The sequence below is a fragment of the Aplidium turbinatum genome, chromosome 6 (genome assembly GCF_918807975.1).
Source record: "Aplidium turbinatum chromosome 6, kaAplTurb1.1, whole genome shotgun sequence".
Taxonomy (NCBI): Eukaryota; Metazoa; Chordata; class Ascidiacea; order Aplousobranchia; family Polyclinidae; genus Aplidium; species Aplidium turbinatum.
Window position 1 is genome coordinate 8,853,081 of NC_137477.1, and position 19,605 is coordinate 8,872,685.

A 19,605-nucleotide genomic window follows, 5' to 3' on the forward strand; every position below is an offset into this window, starting at 1 on the left:
TATTGTTATGGGGTGCTGCTGGCTAGATGACCGCTTATAGTCTTTCGCTACTATCCCAATAGCGCCATAACCTAACCAACAGCTATAACTTTCAATGCATTGTTTTTACTATTCATTTGCTCTGCTTGTTTGTTTATGTGTGGCGCTATTTAAACAAAATAAACTGATTTAACTTTAGATATTTTGCTCAATGCTTATAGGGCACTTAATGTGTACAAAAAGAACACGTGTGACAGGCCTATGATTAGGTCTATGTTCTTCTATGGTTCGAAATGTTTGAATGCATGCAGCGTTCGTATAAAATCGAATGGAGCTACTTTCATAGATTTTAATCCGTAGGCTACAACAAATGGTTGTCTAAAAACTCATAAACCTTCACAATGTCAAAAGAAAACTATCTTTGTTTATTGGCGAAATAACCTATGATCCACCGTTATCCACAATACCAACAATCCTTACAATTAAATTCGCACAACAAGGTGACAGGGAGAGACTATAAAGAGGTCCAAATCATCAGCAGCCTCGTAAACCAATAAAAAAAAAAAAACAGACCTAATCATGAAACCAGGGATTCATATACTTATACTATGAATCCCTGTATAAAACAGTACCATAACCGTTATGCAGCAGCCTGTCACGATAGAGATTTTATTCTACTGGCGGCCTAGTAACCTACGAAAACTACTGCATCTAGTCAAAATAAAACATTGGTTCTATCTGGGCCACATCTACAAGAACCAGCAATTACTGTGATTGCAGGAAAATGGCATTGTTGTATCTCATCTGATTCGAATGAATCCATGATTTATCATACTAAAGAACTAGCTTCCTAGACAATTTCCTCCGAGAGCTGTAACAATGCACGGATGATTCATTCCGCTACGGTGGGCTATTACTATAATATATCAATCAGATTAGGCCTAGCCTTCATTGTTTTACATCGGGTAGCATATTACGATTATTTTTTCAGAAAAGCCTGTATTCACCATTTATCTCTAATAGACTCATGCTAACTTAGGCCTAGATCTCATTTTTAAGCAAAACCTGTTACAATAGCCTACTGAATATAGGCCTAGGCTTAAGCCTAATATTCAATATTCATCTGTCGTTTTGTTACGTTCTTTTTAAGCAAACGGCTTCAGAGCAACTACAATATCTCAGGCTTGGACCTGTAATTTTTTTCATGTTGTTGCAAAGAAAAGTATGGTTTACACTGGAGTGTAAAAAGTCAATTTTTAACATTGTCTAAACGCTGCTTAATCCGGTTTTTGAGGTCTTGTACATTGTCGGCCAAATTAACATCAGATAGTGACGGATGAAAAATGTGAATACACATCAAAACCGCTCTGGATAACCTTTTCAAACTACGGCACAGCAAGTATTAAAATTGATTGGGAAAATTCTGCCTACACGCTGCTAGGCTACATAGTCCGTGCAAATCAATTTGCGGCAGGTCTCCTTGTATTGACACATCTTCCGATATACAAATAAGACAAATATTGAAATATAAATAAATACGCCTATAGTAGATAACTAACAACAAATACTACACGGCCTACTACAAAAAACTGCTCAATGACAAGCAAAAAAGATAAATACAGTAGAACTCGGTTAATCCGGATCTTCGCCTAATCCGGATGGAATCCCCGGTCAAATCGAATCCGGATTAACCGAGTTCTACTGTACCGTACTTTAAATAATTGAATATCATTGAATGTATCGTACTATATTTTCATAATTTTTGATTTTCAAACAGCTTGTTTTCTGATGTGGGATTTTAGGAAAAAACTCAACACTCTAAATTTTGTTTCATAAAGACATGGGGCACGGCTAGTTAAGTTCCGATTACTGTGATTTTAATGTTTCGGGAAATCACTTATTGTAGAATGACAAAACTGGTGTCAAACTGCGGAGGTCGTCGGTGCAAAGAAGTGTGAATGAAAGCGTTGAAAATGAGCGCATAATCTTTAAACGCAGCAGCTGCTCTGCAGTTAGGGTATCACGGGACAGCGGTGGATCCAGTACGTAGCCTTAAAGGGGGGGGGGGGGGGCGATCTTGTAAATACATCGTCACTGAAGTTACTTTTCTGTTGTTGTTTTTTTTTGGGGGGGGGGGTTACGCAATTGATACTAAACCACTGATAATACAGTAGTTCCATATGAATTGGCGTGTCAATGACAAGGTGGTTCGGTCAAAACCCAATGTACGGTGCAGTAAGCGGTCTTCGATTTACTTTGACCATTGGAAACTTGCCAATATCACCAGTCTTGTAATTTTTTCCAAAGCCAAAATTTTGCGTGGAAGTGGTAATATCTAAGAGAATGCGGTCTCCAACAGTAAGTGATATCTCTCCTTCATGTCTACGGGTGTGCTCCATGACAGCAACAGCCCACTCAGGATGTATATGATAATGGTAAACCTGATCTAAGGAAACTACATCCATCGTTCTGTCGGCGTCAGCTTGCATCAACTCGTACACGAGCCTTCCAACCTAGAGGAAAATATAAAATACGTAAAAGCTACATCTTCATACAAAGCCACCTTAGATTTAAAGTACAGTAGTATCTTACCGGTAACCTAAAGGCGGCAATATCGATAAATCAACCAAGGACTTTTACCAAATTAAATATCGTATGATCCAATTTTTTGGATTCTGCTAGCTGAAATACAAATTACACGCGAAATAAAAACATCAGCTAAAAAATGTAGCCTCAATGTAACTTCACTGTTGCAAATTCCGTACATTTGAAGAGAAGGTACCAACAAAATAGTCACATTTTGTTAGCATCGTGACATCGGCGAGCTCCGCAACCAAAGCCTTGTGTGAATATCGTAACGCATAGAAAATGTTCGTGGCCTGGTACGTATTATGAATGAAAGTGTAGTCTGGATAGCTGAAACGAATAGCAGTGGAAATAATATTCGACTGCTTATGGCGACGCATCGTTCCATAAAACAGAAACATACATTAGGTAGAAGATAACTTTAGAAGCAGCGGGGCTAAACCGCATTACGTCAGGGCAGAATTGTTGAAGCATTCTTCATTCGACAGCAATGCAGAAAAACAAAGAGTATCAAAAAATAGGCGATAAGTTAAAGCAACATTTCGTTGGCGAGTAAGATACAAATAAAGGGCAAACAACATAGGCTAACAAGTAGGCTAAACAATAAACACAGTGCAAATTATTGCAGAGAAAAACATTCAATGCCTTTTACCTTAACTTACTAATAAAGAGCAAAAAACATAACAAATAAACACAATGTAAAATTATCTAGACAAAATTTAATGTGTTTTTACCGTTTCTTTGCTTCCACGGTGAGAGGAGCCACGTCAGTCGCGAGAAAAACCCGACGCGTTGAACTTCCGCCATTTCTCATGTCATAACGATCATACCAGTCTTTTACATGTCGCATGTACTCTGAGAGATCAAAGTACTGCGCTTCTCCGCTGGTTATCTTATCTGTCCGTCGCACATGAACACTGAGAATAAGATTGAGGATAGAGACGCAATATATTGAAAGGTGACGTCACTAAGAAATTGGATTTGCCTTGTCACAAAAAATCAACATGTTAGCTTATGAAAGCACTGATAGTTGTGAAAAATAAGCATCATTAACACCCGTTGTAAAAACTGAATTTCTTTATAAACTTTAATTGCTTAAAGGGGTATAACCTGCTGCGATTAAAAAACCTTCTTTAAACCGTTTGAACCAGACACCTTTGTATACTTGTAGAATGTAGATGGACTGCACCACTGATGCAGGCTCAGTCACCAGGTTGCCAGTGCAAAGTTTTACTTCAATTGTTGTCTGTGAATTATTCAATCCTCAAAGTGAAAGCAGTTCTTGAAGCAGTGACGCAGCTATAAAAAGAAACTTCAGGGGGGACAAACATTTTAATATTTAGAACAAAAAGTTTGTACAAAAAATATAATAATCACTCAATGCAGCCGAACATTTATAAAACGTCATCCAACATGTAATACAATGTCATTAAAACGTTGTAATAGCATTATTAGAACTTTTTTTTTTCGGGGGTGCAATATAAAATTTGGGTAAAGGGCGAATGCTCTCTAAAGCTTCTCGGTGGCTACAAACCTGCCTTGAAGAGCGCTGACTTGAACAGCAGGATTTCAACTATCGACCGTTGCTGATAGACCTTAACGTTTTTTCGTTTGCATAACAAAGTGTCAAATATTGGACCACTGTGACAGTCTTTCTTCAGTATATTTCTTTGAGCACAAATATAGTCTTGTCATGAACTGGCTTTCAAGTCAAAAAAGGTTTCATTAAAAGCTCACGTATGTTTGAAGTCATATAGCATAACAGGTATCCTTTTATTACCAGAATATAACTTTATTCTATATTCTAACCCAACAATAGGATGAGTAAAGCCAACGTCTTTCTTCATACGTTCTATTTGGTCGGCAAAAACTGGTCGTACTTTTATCAAATATTTCATAATTTGCCCTGTCCACCAAGCACCAGGGTCCTCATGGATATCTTGCAATTGATCTGTAGAAGGAAATAAACAATTTCATTAAAAAAAGCATTGATTTCAAGAAAGACAACTACAAAAAGTGTAATATTGTTTGCAATCAAAAATAACTTAACATGTGTGATAGTATAGTAAAATCAAACAAAACAGCACTGTGGCGATTTCTGGAATCTGTTTTTATGTTGGCGGTTGCCAGATTAGAAAATTCAAAAATAATGATGGCCACATCAAATTTCAACAAGAATCAGTGAATCACAGAAATTCTTTTTGAGAGCAGAGCGAACAAACATCGGGCTGTCTGTTTTGTTCAAAGCATCAACAGTACCATGTCCTTTATCTTGAATACAATTGACTTTAGTGTTGAAAGGGTGTCTCTACGTCATGAAACATTTAATGTTTCGTCATCGAAGAAATATCTAAACCCAGCAGAGACGGTTACGAGCTGTGCAATCATTTTTGTCATATTCACGCTTGCGCCAGGTGGTTGAAGATTTAGATTAAGTGAACGGGAAGGCAAGGAAGCCAATCTTCGTGTCCACCTTCAGACACATTTTTAGACTAAATAAAGCCTACTGCCAAAGACGCAGAAGCATGCTCTTGGGGTGTTTTAAGAGTTGTACTGTACCTGAATTCTCGCCACTCAGCTACAAAACCGACAATGATGTGATGATGAAAACTTTGATTTTGAAGATACCTTATAAAAAGAACCATATTTGCAAAATAAAACGGGCAGTTACAGAAGTTGTAGATCTTTGTTCTGGTAGTGGAAAAAATGTGATTTCATGTTTTTACCTAATTACGCAACTTACAACAATATAAGTAGCCTATAGATGAACAAAATGCCCACCTAGAATTGATTTAGGGATGGTTGCAGCAAAGAACTTTGTTTTTGGACGATCACTGAACCACGTCGAGAGAGTTACAGTTGTGTATTGACTGTAATTATCATTAGGTGAAAGTTCGCCTGCAATAAGAGCCATTTGATATTTAAAAATCTCTTTCTTCAATCACTTAGTTGCAGCACAATCTACATGGATTATATAGATATGAATGATTTACGTCAATATGTAAATGGAATCGCATGATAAGCTGACTGGTAGTTTCTAAATACATTTTATGACCACTCTATCCAACTGGGGAAGAATTGGTTAGGCTTCCACCCTTACAACATACACAATGCAAATAAGACAACAGAATAACAAAAGCAACAAAGATATTTAATTAACAAAGCGCTAATTATTTTTTGAAAATTGCGAGGTTTTTCATAACTCGAAGCTGCAGTTTTTTGTCTGACTCTCTTCAGCAGCGTTTCATCAGAATAAGGTAGGCTAAACTAAACCTAAATGAGGTAAATTAATTTTAGTTAGAAGAAAAACAGAATGTAAATTTTGGCAAATTCGAGTCATCCGAATAGCTCCTGAAGAGTCAGGCAAAAAACTGCAGCTTCGAGCTTTGAAAAACCTTCTTGCTATTCTCAAGCTCTGCAAGCTGCGGCACCACTAATCAACTCTTTATATGGGCTAAATTTTAGTAGGCTGCGATGTGTGAGCTTTAAGCTAATAGACAACTGTGAGAGCAAACAATGTTGAAAGAGCTAAAATAATAAAAATATTCGGTAAAAAATGTTTGAGAACGACGTTGAATCTAAGTGAAAACTTAATCAAGTACGCCTAAGTTACATTCTGCCCTTAACAATAATCAACAACCTCCAATTAAAAAAATACAAAATTTCTTGCCTTCCCATTTGACTGAACCGGTAAGACTAGGGAAAGGGCATTGATAGTGCGTCATTGCTTCAAAAACGTAATGCATAGACTTATAGAAAGCTTGCGAACTTTCAATAAATAAGTTGCGTCCTGTTCCCAGAGCTGCAAACACACACTCCGCCACTAAATGCATTTCGCTCCCCATTCCAGACCTGGAATTCATGCTGCATACTAAATTTTTTGCGCAGTTATGTGGATTCTGCAAAGAAGACGCAAATAGTTACATTAACAGATAATACACTATGTATGCTTTATTACAGCCTAATGTACAGTCGTATACAATACAGTATGAAATCATTAGCTGGGGAACAGCTAATAAACAGCGAAAAACACCGGTAGGTCCAAGTAAGCTGTGCCAAACGTTCAAAATTAAATTGCAAAAAAAACTTGTAATGGTATATAACTATATATAGGCCTAATCATTAATTACCCATATTCATTAGGGTGCGGCTGGTGCCCCTTGTATGGATGTTTCACCCTTACTTTTTTTTGGTGGGGAGGTTAGGGGTATAAAACAATCTGTTAAAATTTCAGAAAAAATAAACAATGTTTAGGGGTAGCAGGTCAGCCCCAAACTTTTGAACCCCCTCGCTCGCCCCAATAATCACGATTTTACAGTATCTACAGTTATACTTGGGCTAGAGAGTTGATTTACAGCTCAAAATGACCAGAAACCTCATATTTATATTAGTCTTTCTAACATTATATAGGTCTATATCCTTGAGAAATAAAGATAATGAGAAAAAACTATTTTTCTCTTGTACGGCAAGAATTATTTGGCATTAATGATATATAATATACATAAAATTTATTTAAAAAACTTGTTCTAATCACAAAAGTCAGGACAATCAATTTCAAAAGCTACCATTGAACATTTCAAGGAATGGAATTGCACTGAGTGTGTTGGAGGGATGGTGTTTGACACAACGGCTTCTAATACCGGTAGTATTATATAGAATAGAAAATTCAGTCAGGCATTTATAATCAGAATTCAGTAAAATACAGTTCAATAAAGGCTAACTCAATACAGTAATATCTATACAATTACAGAAGGCAGACCAGATTAATAAGATTATTACGAATTATTCTTGTAAGGCTATATTTTATGAGTAGTAAGTAACAATAAAATATGAAACAGTATGCATATTATAACAGAAATATAAATAGATGTATTATACAGTAACAAATGCAGTATCTAAGAGAAATATTATTTCTTAGCAAGTTCAGCAACTAGGCATATAGATTATGTGGTTTCAGGATCTCAAACGGCAGCATGTGTATCTATTGAAAAGAAGTTGAATCGAAAGTTACTGTGGTTTGCATGCAGACACCATAGGCGAAGTTGAACTAACGCATTCATGGAATAGTTTAAACATAGAAGTTTCTAAAAGTCCTGATATCATGGTATTTAAAAGGTAAGTACAGAGTCAGGTATCTTTGTGTTAAAAAACTTGATCACTGTGTTAGGGCTGAAAGATGATGATGATAAGATTACCTATACGAGACAGACAGGTATAGATTTGCAAAAGTTTGAACAGATTTGCAGTGTTTGTTACATAGTTATGTGTTCCATATCAAAACGTCTGGCAAATAGGTGATTCGATTAACCGATTTCGTCTGTAGTGATTTTTCAGTTATGAAACGTTTTTCTAAATTTTTGGAAATGGTTTGGTACGGTATAATACTGTATACAAATTTTATTTACCAAAGTCAATACATGATACATTATTTACCAGATTCAAAGAAAACTATGATTCTTTGACTCATGGAGATGTTGATAATTTGGATATTCCAATCACACCAACTCATCTCCAGGATCGAAGGCATAGCATTATTGATCTATGTAACAATGCATTGACACAATCGTTTGTACGTGGTGATTATAAAGAATTGGTGCATTTGACGCTGGTTTATCTTGGTGATAGTGAGATAGTCAATCATCATCATAATCCATCGTCGGTTTGTTCCCCACTAGTGAGGGTGGCCGATTGTTTCCGCGCAGCAATTGTCTTAATCCCTTTTCTCCATTTCACCCTGTCCCTTGCATCTTCCTCCTTCAGTCCGACTTTTTTAAACTCATCCTTCACTTGTTGTTTCCACGTTCTTCTTGGACGACCGCGTTTCCTCTTCCCATCCACCTTTAGATCTAGTGCCTTTTTAAGAAAACTTCCTTCCTCCCTCCTTATCACATGTCCATACCATCTTACTCCATTTGCCCTTGCCAGTTGGTCTATGGTCTCTCTCATCTCTAGCATATCCAACAATTCTTCAGTCCTTTTTTCCCTTCTCGTTTTCACCCCACACATTGCTCTCACCATTGACCTTTCCGTTCTTCTCAGGATTGCCAGTTCACTCTCTCTCAATACCCATGTCTTGCTACCATATAGCATTGCAGGCCGCACACAGCTCCGATATACTTTTCCTTTCATCCTTAGTGAAAATTTTCTGCCATACAACATTTCCCCACATTTCCTGAACTTTGCCCAGCCCAATCTTGCCGTTGTTGTCACCGCTGCTTCACATCCACCACTTCCATCTATCCGATCACCCAGATAACAGAAGTCTGTCACTGTTTCGATGTAGAACTTTGCATTTCGTGTTTCAAGAACTTTGCATTTCGTAAACCAGGTGCCATGCATAAAGCACGTTGGATGTCGAAGTTGTTGTATTGCTTGAAGATGGACTTAATGAGTTCTAAAATTGTGACGGAATTGCCCAAAGCAAAAGTGGTTACACCACTGCAACAGACCAAAATCCACCAATTTGTCCAGTTTGTAGTTTATTGTTACATTCCATGGTGGTTGACAACCACTGATCCTGCCACTGCACCTAAGAATGCTCTTGGTTTAATTAACTCGTTATTGCATTATGTTCGTATTGACCAAACGCTTGCTACTTCTGCCCTCAGAGGCTTTGCAAACCATCTTTGGTATCTCACAGAAGAACTGGTACCATTGGCTCTTTTCAGTCAACATGTCCCTCCCGAAGAGAAGCTGAAAATGGCTGATTGTTTGCTCTCGGTAAGATCCACAACTGCTTCCAACCGATGTGGAACAGGTTTTGGCAGGCCGTGTTTTCCCAGAATGCCTACTGAAGAATCCATGGATTTGATACAATTTTTTGGAAGTGGTTTGTGGATGTTTTTCGAGGCATTAAAGATTGGGCATACCTTCCTCTCGCGACCAATTAAAGAATTGTCAGAAGATGAGCAGTACAAAAAAGCTAATACTACTGTACAAAGTCTTCATGTGGTCAACGATGCTGCCGAGAGAGGGGTAAAGCTATGCCATGATTTTTTGGGGGCAGCAGAGAGAGAAGATCGTCATCAAGATATCCTGCAAGTGGTTGAGAATGCCAGACATCAGCTACCAAATCAAAGAAAGAAAAATCTGAAATCAGCATCGTGGTTTCTAGCATTATAAATTAATGCAATACTACCTTACTGCTTTACCTTGCAATGTGTTGAATGTTTGTTTCTGTTGAAATTAAATATGCAAATTACAATAGTTAGCAATTATTTTAAAAGTAGGTATTAGTTACACACTTACACGGTTATAGAACAAGTTTTTTAAATAAATTTTATGTATATTATATACCATTAATGCCAAATAATTCTTGTCGTACAAGAGAAAAATAGTTTTTTCTCATTATCTTTATTTCTCAAGGATATAGACCTATATAATGTTAGAAAGACTAATATAAATATGAGGTTTCTGGTCATTTTGAGCTATAAATCAACTCTCTAGCCCAAGTATAACTGTAGATACTGTAAAATCGTGATTATCGGGGCGAGCAAGGGGGTTCAAAAGTTTGGGGCTGACCTGCTACCCCTAAACATTGTTTATTTTTCCTGAAATTTTAACAGATTGTTTTATACCCCTAACCTCCCCACCAAAAAAAAGTAAGGGTCAATTAATTCCAGTTTTGAAAATCATGGGGCACCAGCCGCACCCTAATATTCATTCATTGCAGGATAAATTAATTCGGATCATATTCGCTACCTGCAATTTTGCAATGCAATTTTCCACAACTTTTTGAAGTTCTTTTAGCAGTTGCAAGTTCTTTTTACTCCTTTCAGAATGAAGTTTTTCAAGAGTATTTAGACAGTTACTAAAAAAAGTATTGTCCGTGACAGGTGAATTTCATTCAAATTAAATACCAAACAAGAATCTAAAACATCGAGTAGGCTAACAGCATATGGCACTGTGGTGTGAATGTGATGAACCTCTAAATTAGTAAGATTCGATCAATATTTCATTAGCAAAGAAATGGAGAGATGAGATCACAATGCATTACTAAGTGTATATTCATGACAAATCATAAAGCACAAAACAGTTTTACATTTCTCATAGACAGCAAACCCAGTCACAACTAGCTACTGTATAATAATGCTACTGTAATAATAATAAGTAAGAATGCAAAATTAAATCGATTAGTAAAGTGAGCCAGCGATACCTAGAGGTAGGGATGGCAGATACTATGAGTCTCTGAAGAGAGCATATTTGTAAATAAAATGAGTCTAATCGAAACTTTATGTTGACTTTTGAAGACGTCTGCAGACATTGATACAATGTAAAAAAGGACTGATTTTCTGGGATATCTATGTCACCAGCCAATGTCGTAGTTCTGACTCTATTCAAAGTTTTAAACAGAACTTTAGCTAACCTTAATGCTACACATACACATGCATAACCACATAAAAAAACATCCCTTATGCAGCTGATAACCGCCAGGAACCCTGCCAGAGTGCCAGATGTATATTGTATAATATAGTGACAGCAATGGGATTGTTTTGACATAACAAATTTAGTGCTTTTCTACATATATGAAATACATACAACTCCATTAACCTTTGGATGAACATTATACACACTGCATTTTGTCACAATTTTATACTTTGGTATTTAACAGTCAACTTACTTAAACTTTAAAAGTAAACTGGCAAGTTCTTTGTGCTGCAAAGTTTTCTTTTTCATGTGAACTGTCTTGTTAATAGCATCACGTAAGTTCCAGATAGACTGCTGCAACAATTGTGCTTTCCAGCGTAGATAAGTCATCTTTTCACTGATTTTTGACTTCTTTCTCTTTTCAATCACAACTGAATCATAATTCAAGACAATATTATAGTGCTGGTTATCTTTTTTTATATATTGTTTTGCACATGACATTTATACAAAGCACACTTGTTAGAGCAAAAAATGTAACTGTATCATAATGACTAAACAGCAAAAATAAAACTGTTTCCAAAGATACAAAGTATATATTTAGGCTACAAGGCATAAGCCTGCATTAAAAGAAATACAAGGTCACTTGAAAAGTTTGACTGAAAAGATTCTTTGGGATAATCGATGCCTTTTTTGTCAATGTTTTTTTTATCACGAGTCACTTTAGTGTGCCCTGGCACCACTTCTTTGACCCTGTAAAACAAGCCGCTTTTAGTTACTGAAATAAAATGTTATACTGTGGGCAACATGTAACTTGCGAGATTTATTTACCTCCAAACAAAAATTGTGATGTTACTACGCTCTTGGCTTAAATATCAAAGTTTGATGAACCGTCATCAATTGAATTGAAAAAATATTAGGAGCAAAAGAATTGATGTGTAGTCCTTGTAATTTCTCTTTTAAGTCACTGTTAACTTGTTCTCAATGGCTTGTAACCTCAAAACTGATATTTCTAAAATTGCTAATTCAGTGTGTTCAATTTACTTGTAAGACGGCATTTCTTCTGGTCCATACATATAGTAAATATACATAATCAGCACAGAAAATGCAAACAGTAAGCATTCTATTATAGTAATACGCCTACACTTGAAATTATTCAGATGGTATAGCCGTATTGGTCCATATTGTTTCATTTCTTCAGTAGATTTGACAGCAAAACAACTCACAGCCAATAAACTATCTGTTGCACTTAATAAAGAAAATCTAAAGACAAGCACCCAGTTCACAAAATTGCCATAGTGCAAATAGACTTTAGGTAGTATTGAGTGGCGTAGCGGTCAGTGGAGTGGTGCCTCACTCTACTGGCCGGCGTTCAATATGATACTCGGTGCGTCACGGGAAGCCTCACTTAACTCTTAAAAAGCTCATTCTCATAAATGTTTTGTTGGAGTCGAGCATTTAACCTGCGGTGGAGATTTCGACATGTCGTCATTGAACAGATTGATTTAACTGATATCGTTTGCCGAGTGGTAGCGCTGTTGTGTTATCTTGATGACGCAGTGTTCTGATCTCCACTCGCGATCCATTGTGAGCTATCCATGCAATAGCGGCTTGTCCTGATAATAGGCCCACCACTGTTGCACTAAAACCATTAGGATATGGTATCTATTCTAAGATCATGATGTGGTTGCTGTGTTTCGCAAGGGCAGCGGTATCTTTTTTTTTAAGACTTAGCCTAAGTGTCATTCTCAACAAAACTTATGTGGCATGGTCCAGTAATGCAGAGATATAGAGGTGCACACTGCACAATGGTACAACGGCTAATGTTTTGTATAGTGGGATGCTTAGTGTGATAAAATAATTGCAAAAAATATATTGTACCACACTGAATCGGCAATTTCAAGTTTAGAGCTTTTGCCGCACAAATGTGGCTTCTTCAGTAAATAATCTTAATAGAATCAATTTTATCAAATCATTCTATTTGAATAAGATTACTTACTGGAAAATCCATGCTTGCAAGAAGAAAGCTTTAACTTAATGAACTTGAATTTGCCGATTTAGAGTGGTAGGCCTACTGTCTATTTTTTTTAAATTATTTTATCACACTACGTATCCTTTTGAATCATCAGTAAGTCATCATAAGACACTTAGGCTAAGCCTCCGAAAGCTCCTCAAGATTCGATGGCAGGACAAAGTCCCAGACACCGAAGTTCTCAGTAAAGCAAACATGCCCAGCACTCTTACCCTCGTAAAAAAGGCACAAATAAGATGGGCTGGCCATGTCCACCGGATGCCGAACCACCGCATTCCTAAACAACTGCTCTACGGAGAACTGACTAACGGCAAACGTCATGTAGGTGGTCAAAGAAAACGCTTTAAGGACACTTTAAAAGCTTCCATGAAAGAATTCGCCATCGACGTAGATTCGTGGGAAGATTTAGCCGCAGAACGACCAACATGGCGCAGTCTTATTTATAAAGGCGCAGAATCAGCTGAGAAACACCGTACGCTATCTGCTGTCAGAAAACGAGAACATCGCAAGGCCCGAGCCTCAAACAACCCTGGCCCTAGCCAACCATCCTTCCAATGTCCATCCTGCAGCAGAAGTTTCACCGCACAGATAGGCCTCATCAGCCATCTCCGCACTCATGTAGCCTACACTGACCAAAGTCAACACTAAAAAAAGAAAAAAGAAACTTGATCTCAGTCTCATTGGCCATCTTCGGAAACGAAGGGCGAACATCATCATCATCATCATCAAGTCATAAGAAGATTTGATGAAAAGTATAGTGACAAAGTTTTGTTTTAGAATCTTTAAAATTTGAATATCCGCTTAAATTAGAGTTAAAAACAAAACTTTTAGATAGAAATGGCAGCCTATTTAGGCTATGTTATAAAATTTTGTTTGAAATGAAACAAAATCAATCAGCACATACTGTAACCTGGGACTCTGAAACCAAGAAACAGGGATGCCAGATGCAAATTAAAAAATGCCAAATTTAAGCGGCATCTAATGAATGCAGTAAATCCCCGACAAAAACACTTCGACAATCGGAAACATCACTTTGTCAATCTTGGTGACCGATCTTGAGTCAGTGATTTAAAGCCTCTACAAGTATACAAAACTGCAAAGATTAAGCTTTTAAAGAAGCTTTCCCAGTCAAGAAAAAAGATTTAATCAATCAATTATAGGTTATCTTGCTTTACACTTGCTCTTGACAACCAACACAGCCTTGCAAAAGAAATCAGCGTTAACGTAATCAGTCATTTTTTTTATTAGAAAGATATTTTCATAATCTTAAGCGTGTAATAATTTGGTGGTATTGTTGTGTGTAGCCTATTAAAATTACAATAGTGCTATTTGTGATTGTTGTTTTAATTCTAAAATAAGTCCAAACTTCGCTGTCATTCTGGCAAAATAACTCTGTGCGATCCGCCTAATAAAACAAGCCGTGAAAAACATGCGGTAAATAATACGGTCACAGCAAGAACACCCAGACGCTGATAAAAGCACTTCTTGTTGACATATTTATTTTCATGACCGCTTGAAAGTCATGCCGCTTTTATTTATTTATTTGACAAAAACGGATTTTTTCTAAAAACGTAATTTGAAAAGCAAAAAACAAGTCACATGGTTAGCGTAAATTAATAAAACTTACACAAGTTGTAATAACATTATTGATAAACATACTGTTAGTTTTTTTTTTCTGTCAAATTATTTTCATTTGCAAAATAGTTACAAATTTGTTAAGTGGACGCAATTATCTTGATGGTTGTAACTAAGTACGCACACCGACCCGAGTATACTGCACATAGAGAAAACAAGGTGTTTTATAATGAAAGAAAACATCTTCAAAAATGCCATACACAAAATTAAAAATAGCCTGCAAAACGCACTGAAAAAGCCCAAATTTTTTTAAATTTGGCATTATTTTGGCGTCCGCCCCGTTAACTCAGTGGTTACGCGCCCGGCTCAAGATCATGCGGCGAAAGTTCAACTCTCATTGTGGCGCTTGAGCAACACATTTTAGCACTGCTCTCCAATTCTTCATTCAGCAGCACCTAGTGAATGGAATAATTCCCCAGTAACAACACTTTACAAATCGAAAAACTTCAATCTGTCAATCTTGGTAACTGGCCCTGTATCAAGAGCCTCTGAAAGTACGCAAAACTACCAGGAATAACTAATCAAGGCTTTGTCAGTCCGGGGATAAAGATTCAAAACCAACCAAAAACGCCAATATGGTAACTCTGCTAGGCAAGCCCAATTCCTAAAAAAAAACACTGGAAGAAATGGCACCTTTACTATAGTTGCAGACGAAAATTATGGTTGCTGTGTTGCCAGATGTGCCAAAGTAAATTTTTCTACTGCAATGCGAAAATTTTCACCCTATATTATTTTATCAACCGTTTATCATTGCCGTTTCAATATTTTTTTTTATATTTGGTATGTATCACAAACAGAAATGTAAACAAAATTCTAAACAGTAGACTACAAAAAATATTTTGAATGACTAATGTACACTTACTCCAGGATTTTTCTAGCATATTATTTAGGAAGCCCTTAGCACTAGCTGTGCTGTTATAGGTAAAGTGCTCTTACATTTAATCAAGTAGGCTACAAGCAATCGGTGTAGGCTAGTCGTCAATATTTACCTTTTTTAAAATGAAACACTGTTCAGTTTGTTTTTATTTTTGACCAACCGAAAAACAACCCATGCTAAATAGTCAGAAATAAGAAAGTTTATTTTTGGTGCTTAGAAAAAGCAATGTAGACGAAACAACAGACGAGTAAAACATACACATATACAATACAGCGTAGGGGAAGGTGAGGTAAGTTGAGCCAGTGGGTAAGTTGAGCCACCCCCTGTAACTCAAAAAATAAAAATCGCATCAACTTTCTACTGCCACCTACCTGACCTTTTATCTCATATGGAGCTGTTCTGTAAAGTTTATAGGTCTTTGTCTTGTAGAAAGACAGAAAAACTGTTTTTAGTGATTTTGGAAAAATTTTTGAACTTTTTGAAAAAAAAGAATTTTTGAGTTGTACAAAATGTCTGTGGCATTCACCAGTATTGATATGTCTAACAGTAATCACTAATGTTAGCTTATTCAGAAACTGTTAAAGTGAGGTTGCTAGCTCATATATGACTGGAGAAATTCCCGTTTAACTTTTAATGGCGGCCTTGAGGTAAGTTGAGCCAGTGATGTACAGGTAAGTCGAGCCGGTGGCTCAACTTACCTCACTTCAGCTTCCAGTGTTAAGTGATGATATATGTAGTCATTAAATAGATAACAAAGTGTATTTTACTTTTTAATAGTCTAAATCTCTGGAAAAATAATTTGTCCATTGGTCTATTGAAGTTTAAATTTATTTGTAGTGTAACCTGCAGCCTACTAGCAACATGCAAGGGAAAACCCGATCTGTGCATTACATTGGTAAAATCGAATGCTTCAATGAAGATGGAAAGATTGAGGCCAACTTTTTAAGAAAAGTGCTTGGAGAGTCCGAGGAAAAGTTGTCCTTTCCCAGTAAACATTTTTCCTTGGCCCAACGTTGGCTGACGGTTGTTCGGGTTGGCTGAGGGTAGTGTAGTTTTGCCAACTTTTGAAATATTTTAATTGAATATACCTTCGAAGAGTTGTTTAAGTCTGCTTCATGGTATTCCTTTTACAATTGTAATGGGACAATGAAAATACAAAAAAAACTTGGAATTAGGAATTCGTTCTTGCCAATGTTGGTGTGCAGTTGTACAGAACGTTGGGCCAACGTCATTATTTGCGGGCGAACTAAGGTAACCCCTCAATTTTTTTACGTTAGCCCAACGATTTTAAAATAAGTTGGCTCAACTGCGACGAATGGTGCAAGATACGTTGGGTCAACGGAGGAGCACTATTTTACCAACTGTCACACTACGTTGGGCCGAGGTACAATGTTTGCTGGGTTGTCTTTAAAGCAGACGATGAGTGTGCTTTTCTTCAAGAGGATGTTGTTAAAGCTTCCTCACACGACCACTTGGAGAAACTTTCTGCCGTCAGCAGAAATTCCGGTTTCCATGCTCTCTTGATCAGTGGCATATGGAATAAGTTTAGATCTGACAGACAACAGAAATTGATTTAGAAACTCCACATTTGGAGGTTTATTTAATCAGGATTGTGTATTAATTCATCGTTTTATTTTCTGTTCTGCAGCTCAGTTAACACAATCTGCTAGTACTACATTGATTCAACGTCTGTTGACGTTTAATCAACGAAAAAGTGGCAGATTTGTCGGCTGGAAAGTGCGCAATTTCCAGTCGATCTGTCACAACAAAATAAATTTATCCTTTCACGTGTTGTTCTTTCTTCCTGGTTGTTACGGCCAATCTCTGTACAAATCAAACGTCATATAAAACCGTTCAGGTCTACTGAATCTTACGTCATGGAAATTCCTAAAACATGAGCCAAAATTGCACCATCGTTCGTAAGACTTGTGTCAAACCTGTTTAAACATGAAATATTGCATCATCACCTTTGAACACCTGTTTGAATTGCGTGACAATGTTTTTCACTATTACGTCACAGTACTGCGTACGTGAGTTTGAGATATTGATATCTATTCTGGTCATTCGTGAAATGGTTGCTTGAGAGTTAGTTGCACATTTAGCTGTTTGCTTAGTGCTTGCTAGCTGGACAAAAATTCTGTCTTTATCCAAGTAATCTGTTCTGTAGTGACAAGTTTTAGTGGTGTATGGCGTTGCATCCCATTTTCGATAGCCGCGGGCTAATTTTACAGAAATACAATTCTCGAATAGACGTTTCAGAGGAGTGTTTCTTTTCGGTCATTACATACAGACGAACGGATCCGGAAATCTTATGTTACAATTTTCCCACGCAGAGATTGTGGTTTACCGCTGTGACCACTAGTAGCAGCTATGTAAACTGCTACCCAACCTGTCTTCTTTCTTACTTTCAACTCAAGTTCCACATGTGTTGAGTGAAGATTACATATTGTCAACAAGAGACTGGATCAATTGTGAAGTGGAATAATCATTGCACACTCTAATAGGCTGCGTCCGTCCGATAGATTTATCACATCGTACTTGAGAGCGCAGAAGAACTTGGTTTAAGTGCGGCACACTGGACGAACCACATGTGGAACACGGAGTGGCAAAATCACACCTCCACGCTCCGTGACTTCATACCCGACGCCGATCCCCGTCCACCAGGGATGTCCCTCGCAAGGCTTGCGTGGGTCAGGCTTAGCCGCCTGCGAACTGGCGTCGGCCGCTTTCGTTCGGACATGCACAAGTGGGGCCTGACTCCTTCATCAGAATGCGAGTGTGGTGCCACGGAATAGACCGCAGACCATGTCATCCACCACTGCCTAACCCACCGGCCTCCACACGGTGCGCATGGTTTGAGGGTCCTGGACGACGAGACTGCTGAGTGGCTGAAGATTTCCTGCCCTCCAATCTAGCCTGGAAAGATCGCTCATACGCCATCATCATCATCACATCGTAAAAGGCCGAACCACGTTTCGCAAAGCAGCGAAAACACGAGTTAGTGAATAGAGAAAAAATAATGAGAAATTGTCGCTCAAGCATGACAGTGCATCGCAATGATGACGTCACCATTGCGTCACAGTCCATGTTACAATTCGGACAAATAGCTGGGCAATAATTTCGTGAACATGTGTATTGCATAGCATTTTATATGTAGGTAGCCTACATATAAAATGTAGCTACCATCGTTACAGCTTTTGTTATTGAACTTAAATAAGTGGCTCAACTTTCCTCACACCCCGGCTCAACTTACCACGTGGGGTAGGTAAGTTGAGCCAAAATGACGTAATATTTAAAACATGTCTTTTTTCAATATTCTTATGAGTTATGAAAAAAAATTTTTGTTAAATTAAAGCCAAAGCATCAACCATTATGCTGCCACTTTCATCCTCTCCTACTAGGAGGCTTAAAAAAAACGCAATGTTATCGAGCCGATGCCCCCTTTGGCATTCTTTAGAATTTTAGATGAACAATATGTAGCCTATAAAGTAGAGTTCGCCCAGTTCACTACCGGTACCTCAAGGGATTTAGGATTTAGAAAGTACGCCAACAGGTCAAAACCACAATGACTCGTAAACCTGGATGGAGTATCAACCAGCCCTCAACGCAGTGTGTGATCACAGACTGTCAATATGAAACGGAGCAACATAAAAAATAAGAAGTAAATAAAAAAGTTTTAGCTTTAAAAGGCAGCTAGCCCAGTAAACACTAAACAGTACAAAGTAGAGCTGCGTTTTTAATCTCAGGATTAGGCTACTGTCAGAGACAGGGTGAAGCCACAGAAGAGCAGAGTTACGGACAATCGTTCCCCTGATAAAACATAAAACCTTTAACGTCATAATTTACCCGGCGTCTACGTCATGGAATATTTCTGTAAACGAGGAACTCTTACATCATTTTGAATTATGAAATATTGCATCAGCCAGATTTAACTCGTGTGAATTATGAAATATTGCATAATCCAAATTCACCTCATGTGAAATTACTCAACATACCAATTGACTGTTACGTCACAGGGGCGAGTTGTGTGCGTTTAAAATGCAGCAATGAGTTTCGTCATTTTGTAGATTGTCGATGAGAAAGCTGGTCAGATATTAAACAATTTTGCTTTGCGTACTAGCTAGACGAAATT

The 19,605-nt window shown here is 37.5% G+C and overlaps 1 protein-coding gene across 2 annotated transcripts; it reads right to left on the bottom strand.

The window, feature by feature from the left end:
• Positions 1-1,681: 1,681 nt before the first annotated feature.
• On the bottom strand, positions 1,682-12,170 carry LOC145772675 (alpha-(1,6)-fucosyltransferase-like). Of its 2 annotated transcripts, none has more exons than XM_082584544.1 (10): positions 11,974-12,170; positions 11,576-11,682; positions 11,186-11,363; positions 10,267-10,375; positions 6,236-6,464; positions 5,347-5,463; positions 4,375-4,516; positions 3,300-3,482; positions 2,745-2,895; positions 1,682-2,492 (listed from the first exon to the last, which is right to left on the bottom strand). In XM_082584544.1, exons 1-10 carry the CDS (start codon positions 12,120-12,122, stop codon positions 2,193-2,195), a joined length of 1,665 nt encoding a protein of 554 aa, XP_082440670.1. In that variant the 5' UTR covers positions 12,123-12,170; the 3' UTR covers positions 1,682-2,192. The 2 variants fall into 2 exon arrangements, with proteins under 2 accessions (XP_082440670.1, XP_082440672.1); XM_082584546.1 differs by having other exon boundaries at positions 12,074-12,166.
• Positions 12,171-19,605: the final 7,435 nt, after the last annotated feature.